At 47.5% G+C, this 11,341-nt stretch overlaps 2 protein-coding genes across 3 annotated transcripts in view; one reads left to right on the forward strand and one right to left on the reverse strand.

Annotated features, from left to right (window-relative positions):
• The window catches only part of ap1m3 (adaptor related protein complex 1 subunit mu 3), a 16,588-nt gene extending 9,864 nt beyond the window's left edge, over nt 1-6,724 (forward strand). The window contains exons 7-13 of one of the 2 annotated variants that reach the window (XR_014554252.1): nt 1,542-1,684; nt 2,022-2,093; nt 2,434-2,592; nt 3,952-4,077; nt 4,401-4,476; nt 5,277-5,450; nt 5,542-6,724. Coding sequence is in view for 1 of the 2 variants with exons in the window: in XM_083671377.1 (XP_083527503.1) it covers nt 1,542-1,684; nt 2,022-2,093; nt 2,434-2,592; nt 3,952-4,077; nt 4,401-4,476; nt 5,277-5,299 (599 nt within the window). In the remaining variant the exon portion in view is untranslated. Of the gene's footprint in view, nt 1-1,541; nt 1,685-2,021; nt 2,094-2,433; nt 2,593-3,951; nt 4,078-4,400; nt 4,477-5,276 lie in introns of both variants that reach the window. The other variant, XM_083671377.1, reaches the window with a different exon arrangement.
• Nucleotides 6,725-7,671: 947 nt separating this feature from the next.
• Nucleotides 7,672-11,341, reverse strand: tmem125a (transmembrane protein 125a). The gene is made up of 2 exons (XM_083672595.1): nt 10,849-11,341; nt 7,672-9,210 (listed from the first exon to the last, which is right to left on the reverse strand). The coding sequence occupies exon 2, from the start codon at nt 9,009-9,011 to the stop codon at nt 8,337-8,339; it is 675 nt and encodes a 224-aa protein (XP_083528721.1). The 5' UTR covers nt 9,012-9,210; nt 10,849-11,341; the 3' UTR covers nt 7,672-8,336.

Below are 11,341 nucleotides of genomic sequence, written 5' to 3' on the forward strand. Positions count from 1 at the left end.
CAAATAATATATAGACAAATACAAGGATTTAAAAAAATACTGCTGCTCTCAACTGATGGGAACACTTTTTTTTTTACCGTATTTATGTATTAATGTCTTGAATTAATGATAAGTATCTTTTTAAGTGGAGTCATAATATTGCAACAGCTTGCAACACATGTAAACAGCATAAGAAGGCGGGTTAAACAGTGCCCTCTGCTGGTCACAGCCTGTGACTGTTACTGCATCAGGAAGAGTCAGTGGAATTTGTGTATGAGGAAATCATGCTGATGTGAGACATCCGTGGAGGCTGGTGGAGGTAGGAATCGGAGGACAGGCTCATTGTAATGTATGGAACAGAATGCAAAAAAATTATAATTTGTCTGATGCCATTCCTCATTTCATTCCATGCATTACAACAAGCCCGTCCTCCGATTTCTACCTCCAACAGCCTCCCGGGTGACACATGTCGAAAAGAAAAGAAAACAATTGAGCCTAAAGACTTAAAGAGTTTGGAAATAGACTTTGAAAGATGGACTTTTGAAAGTCAGGTCGAAAACAGCGTCCAGTGAAAGCTCATATTTTGTGAGTTGACAGTTGCCTCATGTGCCTCAGGTGAATGAATGACAGGGGACACAACCTAATTCCTGCCTCCTCCGGGTACCTGTCTGTCCCTCCACCCCCTTAGGGCCCAGAGATGAAGGACTGTAACTTCTGTTTGACCTTTACGCGGTCACACATTGATGACGCAATGGGGGGTTTCACACCTCTACTGATGAATTGCGCTCCAAAGAGCATTACCGCTGGGATATGGGCTGTCTGCTAGCCTTCTGATCTCCAAAGACTAGTCTCTGTGTTCCAGTTCTCTCTCTCTCTCTCTCTCTCTCTCTCTCTCTCTTTCTCTGTCTCGTTCTCTCTCTTTCTATCTTTCTCTCTCTCCCTCTCTCTCTCTCTCTCTCTCTCTCTCTCTCTCAAGGGGAGGTGCTTTTCATAGAAATTTCACACACACACACACACACACACACACACACACACACACACACACACACACACACACACACACACACACACACACACACACACACACACACCCACCCACACAAACACCCACACACAGTCACAGTCACAGTCACAGTCTATTAGAAAGACCTTGGTTTGGACAGGGTTCTATTCGGATCAGGAGTGACTGGGTTTAGTTCCCTGTGAGTGTGGGATTTAAGTGAAGGCCCAAAGGCCCAGAGTCATTATAACAGCTTTTAAGAGCTGAGCTTTCTCCATTTACTCAGGGAAAATGGAACATTAAGGCCTTTTTCACCAGAGTACACATCCACATTGCCATGACATTGTTTCCCAACCTGCCACTGAAGTGTGTGTTCTTCCTTAAATGTTCCCTGGCAGCTTTGATGGATTCAACACTTTATAAAGTACTTAATTCATGAACAAGAAATAATGGATGTCAGTTCTGTTATGACAGGTTGCGATGCATACATATCGTGTGTGTGTGTGTTATTTTAGATGAGTGAGGAGAAGTGTTTCACTAACCCTGCCCTCCTGTCTGTCAGGAGAGAAGAGCAAAGCGGTGGAACTAGAGGATGTCAAGTTCCATCAGTGTGTGCGTCTGTCCCGCTTCGAGAACGACCGCACCATCTCCTTCATACCGCCCGACGGAGAGTCTGAGCTCATGTCTTACCGCCTCAACACCACGGTCATTGGAATTCTTAAACACACACACACACACTGGCTCACACACACACACACACACACACACACACACACACACACACACATACACACACAAACACATGGGCACAAGCAAGCGCACGTACACACATAGACACACACACACTGGCTCACACACATGCACACACACACACACACACACACACACACTGGCTCACACACACACTGGCTCACACACATTGGCTCACACACACACACACACACACACACACACACACACACACACACACACACACACACACACATCCCTCCACCCCTCCCATACCAATCTGACCTTCTGTCCCTCCTCTCTCCCCTGACAGGTGAAGCCCCTCATATGGATCGAGAGTGTGATTGAGAAGTTCTCCCACAGCCGAGTAGAGATCAAGGTTAAGGTAAACAACAGTACTGCCTTTCACTGTCAACCTTCCATGTTGATGTTAAAACGGTGTACTCCTCCCCTCCTGCCTTGTGCTATCACCATTGTGATGAAACGTTCTGAAAGGATAGAAAATAGCTTTTTGGGGTTGGAGCTCTCTATCCTTAGCCATCCTCAAATTCTGTAGTGTCATCCTCACATTCTGTAGTGTCATCCTCACATTCTGTAGTGTCGACGATTTCGGTAGTGGGATGGTTTTAATAGCAGGGTGCGCCACAGGGTGCCCCCCCCCCCCCCTCTCTCTCTCTCACTGCATGTCCCTGCTGGTGACCCTGCCACCTTTGACCTCCCACCAGGCCAAGAGTCAGTTCAAGTCCCGCTCCACTGCCAACAATGTGAGTATTCTGGTGCCGGTGCCCAGCGATGTCGACTCGCCCAAAATCAAGACGAGCACGGGCAACGCCAAGTGGCTTCCGGAGAAGAACGTGGTGCAGTGGAACATCAAGTCCTTCCCTGTGAGTATGACACCATAGGCAAACACACGTGTTTTGATACCGTTCCCCCATTCCGTCCCATGTATTACATTCTCCTCTGACATTCTCCTCTGACCTCTGGCATCAACAAGGCATTTTCGCCCAGAGAACTGCCGCTCACTGGATATTTTCTCTTTTTCGGACCATTCTCTGTAAACCCTAGAGATGGTTGTGTGTGAAAATCCCAGTAGATCAGCAGTTTCTGAAATACTCAGACCAGCCCGTCTGGCACCAACAACCATGCCACGTTCAAAGTCACTTAAATCACCTTTCTTCCCCATTCTGATGCTCGGTTTGAACTTCAGCAGGTCGTCTTGACCATGTCTACATGCCTAAATGCATTGAGATGCTGCCATGTGATTGGCTGATTAGATATTTGCATTAACAAGCAGTTGAACAGGTGTACCTAATAAAGTGGCTGGTGAATGTACAATATAGCTATACATTTGTAATACCATCATATTCAATGGTATATCATTGTTGTGTTTGACTATAAATGCATTTTAAATGTGTGAAAATACAGTTCTTACTCCAAAACTGCCACCAGTAAATGTGTTCACCAAGGAAATAACACTTTCCTTGTAGATATCTGTTTTTTTATTTTTTATCACGGTCACCAGATTAGCAAAGAGAAGCTTTGGCACGTAATGGCTGATAAGAGCTGGGGGAAATTGAAATGGACCAACGCTTCACTTTGATAAAGACTGATAAGGAGACTTCACTCATCCCCATCGCCAGTGTGTTCAGCATGACACTCTACTCTGCTGCTGCAAAACACACATCCTTCCTGCTTCGGAAAGAGAATGTAGTCACAAACACACACACACACACACACACACACACACACACACACACATAGCCTGTTTTAACTATGAACTGTGTGGAGTGGAGATATGAGTGATGCTTCCAGAAGACTCATTGTTTGACTCTTTTCAGGATGTTTATTTATCTAACCTTACGTCAACCAGGAAGTTTTGCACACTGGCGATGTTTTAGTAGGAGGAAGGTTTAACCAGGATATGAGAGCACATTACCTTGATATTCTCAGTTTAGAATTTAGGACTCCAGGTTAATTACCATTGATAAATCATGGTAGTTGTCTTGACTACAATGAGCCGTTTGTTTGTCTCACTGTGTTCTTATGTTACAAACATCGCACACTAGGGAAATGGTCGAGAATAGACTTCATCTAATCCAACAAATGATCTTGAATAAAGGTTTTCTTTTTTCCGGAAACAGTCTGTAATAGTCTCCCAGGAGTAATGAAATGTGTGTGTGTGTGTGTGTGTGTGTGTGTGTGTGTGTGTGTGTGTGTGTGTGTGTGTGTGTGTGTGTGTGTAGGGAGGTAAAGAGTACATGATGAGGGCTCACTTTGGGCTGCCTAGTGTGGAGAGTGGTGAGCTGGAAGGGAAGAGGCCCATCACTGTCAACTTTGAGATCCCCTATTTCACGGTGTCTGGCATCCAGGTAAGGCCCAAATGTTTATCTAAGTGAACTCCAGATAAGCCAAAAAGATCCTCACTATAAACAAACACTAAAATGCAAAATCAATGTGACTTCCATTGAATAATGTATGCAACCTGCAAGTAGCTGACTCACAGTTGCGTGCATTTGTCTGTACAGTGTGTGTGTGTGTGTGTGTGTGTGTGTGTGTGTGTGTGCGTGTGCGTGTGCGTGTGCGTGCGTGCGTGTGTGTACAGTATGTGTGTACAGTGTTTGTGTGCGTGTGCGTGCGTGTGTGTGTGATCAGACTGTTTGTAATGGTCCCCTTGCCTTTCCTCCCTCCCCAGGTACGCTACCTTAAGATCATTGAGAAGAGCGGCTACCACGCGTTGCCATGGGTGCGCTACATCACGCAGAGCGGAGGTGAGACCACACACCGACACACCGACACACCGACACACCGACACATTCAGTCTTTCCTCAGTTGTACTCTCTCACCTGATCCTCAGAGCAGCCACCTCTGTCACCTGATCCTCACAGCAGCCGTCTCTCTCCGGGCTACTCAGCCTCCGTAATGCCCCAGCAGTGAACCCACCGATCATATCCATTCATCTCTCTGGGTCGGATGCACGGGGCGTAGGGGATTTGAATCGGGCCTCACAGAGCCATTAGGGTTCTCCGTGTGTGGCTGTGTAAATGCCAAGGTGACTATCGCCTTTCTGTATGCGCTATGATCAGCAGAGATGGAGAGAGACAGGGAGAGAGAGAGAGAGTTAGAGAGAGAGAGAGAGAGAGAGAGAGAGAGAGAATTAGAGAGAGAGAGAGAGAGAGAGAGAGAGAGAGTGAGAGTAGTGCACCCAGATCCCTTACACTGGCAGTGTTCACTTATTCATAAAGGTCCAAATCCTTGAGATCCACACGCATAACTTACTGTTCTGCACAACATTTCCCACTGACCTCAATGAGTGATGAACGTGAAAGTCAGAGTCACGCACGGGGGAGTCTCCTGTTATTCGGGCCAAAGAGAACTAAGCTGTCGTTTTAAAGCCAGAATAACTACTGTAGCGCCCCAGTGTGATCCCAGTAACCCTGCACCCAGCTGTGGGCTGAAGATGCTAATTATCACTAATTTGGGTTGTAAAGTGATTGCCATGGTGAAGGGGAGAGGTGATGATGGATAGAACGGTGCTAACATATTGCTGTAACATCTCTACTTTTGGCAGATTATCAGCTTCGGACAAACTAAGGGCGAGCCTGCTGCCAGACGGATGGATGTCTCCTCCCTCTCCTTCTTCTCCCTCGCTCCCTCTCTCCTTGGCTCCCTGGCAGAGAGGGACAGTAGAGGACAAGGAGAGGGGAGAGCTGCAAACTTCCAACACTTTCTCAAAGGGGAACAGGCGGACATTTTGGCTCAAACTTCCAACACTCTCAAGAGTGAACAGGCAGACATTTTGGCTCAAACTTTCAATACTCTCAAAGTGGAAACAGGCGGACATTTTGGCTCTTTGGAGTCGCAGGGCTCTCAGACTGTGCTTCCTTCAGAACATTCTTCCTTCAGACTGTTGTGTCACCTTTGACCTTCTGTTTCATGGTACCTCTTGGAAACGTTTTAGCAACATAGAATATTGAATGTAGGGGGGTTTGATATTAATCACACTGTTAAATTGTTTTTGTATTTTAGCATGATTTTTAAAGTTAGTATGTACAAGAAGGATTCAGGTTAGACGAGAGAGATTATCATAGTTTAAAGTCTGTGAACATTGAAACCTGAGGCTTTGTTTACGGTGTAATATAAAATGATATGAGTATGGGTGTGGGGACCTATCACTCCATATGATCTCTGTTCATTCCTGTAAGAGCTGTAAGCCTAATCCCCACTCCATGAAATAAACACCAAGATGACTTGATCAATGATTCATAAGGCATAACATTGTCAGTCACCATGTAACACAATAGTGTTGTCATAGAGAATAGAAGATTAGGGTTCTATCACCATAGTCACAGTCCTGTAGCTCTGTAACCACAGTAACCTTGTCCTTGTGTTCGCACTCAACTGGCACCAAGGAGGAACCGACTGAAGCATTTCTCTCTCTCTCTCTCTCTCTCTCTCTCTCTCTCTCTCTCTCTCTCTCTCTCTCTCTCTCTCTCTAACTTTTTAAAGCCTCGAGGAACAGCTAGGAAAAACGTCAACTACTTAAAAAAAATACAAATGTACCATTTGAATGTCAATATGTGATAATACAGTGTTTTATTTGTACGTGTCTCCCTTCCTCTAAAAAACACCCAGCCTTTCTGCTGCAGGTGTTGACATGTCTAAAAGGTTCCGTCCTCTTGTGCATGCACAGCACCCCCCCTCGCATCAACCCTGGTCACTGCCAGTGGAATTCACAGTCGTTGGGAGATTCTTGCCCATGCAGCTGAAGTCTGTTTTTTTTTTTTAAACATTTTTTTTACATTTGCTGTGTATATAGAATCACATACGACACCCATTCCATGTAGAATAGGAATGAGGATCAGGACTGCTTGCCTACTTACTGTCTGATTGTCATTTCAGTGTGTTTAGAATCATTCATTTGTGTGGTTTTTCAATCGGTTGTCTAATTTATGGACCACTTCTTATCGATGGGAGACAAAGGGAGCTATTTAGAGAATAAAATGACTTTGTACCTTATCTTTGCAAATAGGTATTTTAATCTCTCTGTTTGTCAGTTGGTCAGGTGTGGATGCATGCGGCATTAAATGAGAGACAGGGATAGCCAAGACCTGCTTACGGTCGACGAGGCAGACTGAATCTGCTCACAGTCGGGCTTTTCTCTCTTTTATATACTGCTGTTTCTGCCTCTTTCTCTCTCTCTCTCTCTCTCTCTCTCTCTCTCTCTCTCTCTTTCTCTCTCTCTCTCTCTCTCTCTCTCTCTCTCCATCTATGCATCGTCTCTCTCGTTCTCTATTCCCCTGGTCTCTCTCCCTCCTCTGTGTCTCGTTCTCCTTCATGCATACACACACATAGAGTACTTGGCATCTTGTGGACTTCATGTCCAGCACAGACAAGAGACAGCAGCTCAGAAAGCAGTCCCTCATGAATGAGCGTTTACACATTACTGGCACAGTCACTGTGTGTGTGTGTGTGCGTGCGTGCGTGCGTGCGTGCGCGCGTGTGTGTGTGTGTATGCATATATGTGTGAGTAAGTGTGTGTCAGCGGGTGGTAAGGGCGAGCCGTACTGGCTGATGCCAGCCCCTACGAACCACAGCGTTGCCCATTGTCCCGCCGCCCCCGGCTGTCCATCATCATACAACAATGGCCGACTCTGTGACCCCGTTGTGAGCAACAGGCCTCTCATATGCACAGCCCGATAAGGTGGTGAGAACTGCACACACACACACACACACACACACACACACACACACACACACACACACACACACACACACTCACAGCCCTGTCTTTTAACTGTGACAACAATGCTGGACCTTTGACTCAGATTCTTGACAAAACTGCCAGGCAATTCTGACAATGAGTGACAGAGCAAAGCGAGGGTACCAATCAAGGAGGAGACTGCGGTGGCATGGGAAAAAAAGGACACATTTGAACGTCAGAGGATCATTTCCATTTAGTTTGGATCACTTTCATTTTGTTAGGGTAATGCAGAACAACTGTAATGTGTTGGGCAAATGGGCACTCAATTACAGTACAATACAGTACATGATTTGGTGATACAGTATGGTCTAGTTCATAGAGACAGAACTCTTATCCATAGTCTGGTTTCTCTCATACCGGGGCTGTTCTCAGAGCAGAACCGTCCCCCTGCAGCTGTAGTGGATGACATTAGGACCACACCATGTATCTCAGGCTTCGTACTGGGCTCAGTGTCTGTGCTGTTCTTCTCTTTATTCCAGATCATTAAGTCGTGCCAGGGCTTCATTTCATATAAAGTACATCCAAGTGCTGTCCACAGGCTTCACATCAGAGACATAGAAAACTCAGCTCTCTGTCCCATAGATTTCATGGACCTACAAAGTGCAATGACGGCAGCAGCACAATTAAAATATAATACTGTGTCGCTTTAGGACCGCAACGAAATGTTGGACGAATTGAACACTTCAAAGCGGCTCCCGAAAGGTTTGCGCCGATAATAATGCTCTTCACAGATGATGTCTATTGGTCATTGGGGGTTCCGCCTCTGTTGGTCAGTGCGCAGTTGACCGCTTGTGAAAATTCGAAACCCAACTGCCAACTTGGGAACGTTGGGATGTTGGTCAGTGTTGGGACAGCGTGCAAGCGCCTTCAGATGAGGTTGGCCAGACTGGAGGTGGTCTCTCTCCTGGCCTGGTGGTCCATCTGTCCTGAGATAGTGAACACCCCCACGGCCCTGTCCCTCAGCCTCTGTCCTGGCCTCGTCCTCTCCAGCAGGACCACCACCCCCGCGAACAACCCCACCCCCACCACGGCCACCCCCCCTCCGGCCAACATCACCACCCCGCTGATGTACATGTCGTTGAGGGCCTGGCCCGGCTTGGGCATGTGGTTCACCAGGGCCAGCTTCAGCAGCACTGCCCCCACCACCAGCAGACAGAGCCCCGTGATCAGGACCACCAGGAGGTCCGACAGCCCCCCGCTCTTCAGCATGTCGATGCGCCTCCGGCTACGCACGCAGTTCATGTCCTGAACGGCGGAGCTCAGCAGCTGTTTGAGCAGCACGCCCAGCGCCAGCAGGCAGAGGGCGGTGCCAGCGCCCAGGCGCCACTCGCTGGACAGGCTGGTGGTGGTGGAAAGGAGGCCCACGCCGCCCAAGCCACAGCCCAGGATGAGCAGCACGGCCACGCAGTAGCACAGCAGGGACTTCCCCGGGTCTCGGAACCACCACAGCTCCACCTGCTCCTCCAGAACGCTGCGCTGGATCTGGGCCGGGTCGGGGCCGGGCTGGTCCCGCAGGGGGGGGAAGTCCTCCAGCTCCGGCATCCTCCTCCTTGTCCCAGCCTGACGGCCACGCTCACCGCCGACGCACACTCAGGGGAGCACGGGGGTCACCTCACTGGATCACACGGGTCGGCTCAGTGGTTCACAGAGCCCCTCAGACGATCACAGACCAGGTCAGACGATCACAGATCCCCTCACTGGATCCTCTGCAGCCTCAGTGTTACTTAATAAAGCTGGATATCTGGGGGAGAGGAGATAAAATGGAAAATAAGTTCCACACGCACGCGCACACACACACACACACACACACACACACACACACACACACACACACACACACACACACACACACACACACACACACTCAAGCACGCACACATATTGCAGCATCTTCAATCTTTACAGTATATCTAGTCTGACTGAAACACTGAAACACCTTTCACTATGCTAATGTATACAGAGGCATTTGGATAATATCAGCTGCAAACAATGTCCCCCCCCCCCCTCCCCACCCCACACACACACACACACACACACAGACCCACACATACACACACACAGCAGGATCTTCAATCTTTACAGCATATCTAAACTGATTGAAGCACTGCTGAAGTGGCAACCTGTAAATCCTTCATTTTCACTATGCTAATGTGTACCGAGGCGTTTGGATGAAACCAGTGTCAGCTGCTAATCGAATTAACAATGGCCACACATACTCTCTCTCTCTCTCTCTCTCTCTCTCTCTCTCACAGAAACACACACACACACACACACAAGCACATTAATCATGGCCTCTCATCTCCTCATGTGACAGTAGGTTTACACCAGCGGTCCTGAGTGTGCTGCTAACCCTTCTCTCGTCCTCTGTGCGTACGTGCGTGCATCCTCCTCTTTTCTCCCCTCAGAGGTGATGTTGTGAAGATAGCGGTGCGCAGCGCTGAAAATCACCCTCCTCTTGCCACAGGGCTCAAGTATTAATCCCTTTATCAATGGGCCGTCCCTGTAGTCTCGGCGACCCTCAAGGTTACGACGCAGACAGCTTCTCTTTAAAAGCCTGTCAGCGCCTTTACTATCAAAGTCAGCAGCGCGGAGCGCGAGGAGGCACTCTGACAGGAATTACAACTGTCCTCGTGGGCCCCGCCGCGTACACAAACACAAACCCAATCGGAGCACCACGGCCGGGGTGAGGGCTCATCACACAAGGATATTATGACAAGACACGGACAGAAGGTGTGAAATGAAGGGCTATTTAATTACACTGACTATATTGTGTTCATTGGACACATGCTGCTGCTTGAGATGGTTTCATTTCGTACCTGTGATGTGCGATGTGTGTGTGTGTGTGTGTGTGTGTGTGTGTGTGTGTTTGTGTGGATGTTCAGAGAGAGAGTGTGTATATGTGTGTGTCTGTGTGTGTGTGTGTGTGTGTGTGTGTGTGTGTGTGTGTGTGTGTGTGTGTGTGTGTGTGTGTGTGTGTGTGTGTGTGTTGTTGGTTCACTAATTAAACCCCAGCAGGTTTGGACCTGATGTCACTGAGGGGAAGGTAGCACACAGAAATAGAAGCAGTAATTGAGGTGGCATATGAGCTAGAGCAGACAAAAACAATACAGTGTGTGACACAGACTTTCGACCTTTCACACATCGATAGATACAAACACAGTTTCTTTCTTTAGCCATCTCTCTCTCTGACATTCTCTCAAAACATCTCCCCTTCTATATCTCTTTCTCTCTCTCACACACACACACATGCACACACACACACACACACACACACACACAACCCTGAGTCACAAGGCAGCCTAAGCAACACTGCCTTCACCCTTATCACAGAAATGACCTCTCCATTATATCTCACAGATTACACAGGCCTCATAAATACCTTCATCATCAGCTTCAGAGTTTATCCCTTCTGGAAGAAGCTCTTCTTCAGGTACGAGACAATGGCTTCCCTCCAGATGTGTGGTGCGAGGCTGACGGTTATGAGTAGGGCAACATAATCTGTTATGCAAATATTCTCTGCGGATGAACAAATCCCAGAGACAATCATAAGGCAATTCCAAATCAATAAATCAAAATGAGTTGAAGATCTCTTTGGTCCTGAGTTTCTCAGCCTGAAGGTCGATGTTGGTTGTCAGAGTTGTGCTTTTTTAAAATCCCATCTATTCTCTTCTCCAATTACCTGCTCTGCTTAGGGACTCTGTATTTCCCCCCTCTGTTTTCTTGCCCTCCTGAATTCATTTCACCAGCCGTTAGTCTCTCTTTTCATGTTGATGTGCTGTGCTTTTAAAACAGGAATGCCGTATTATATGCTTATCACGTCGTAGTAATCAAATTCTGCTGCGTTCAAAGAGAAAAATAATATCCAGTAAAAA

Source organism: Argentina silus (genome assembly GCF_951799395.1).
Source record: "Argentina silus genome assembly, chromosome: 6".
Lineage (NCBI taxonomy): Eukaryota > Metazoa > Chordata > Actinopteri > Argentiniformes > Argentinidae > Argentina > Argentina silus.

What these genes read in the sequence shown, in the direction of transcription:
- tmem125a (XM_083672595.1), bottom strand. Translation starts at nt 9,011, where the DNA reads ATGCCGGAGCTGGAGGACTTCCCCCCCCTGCGGGACCAGCCCGGCCCC.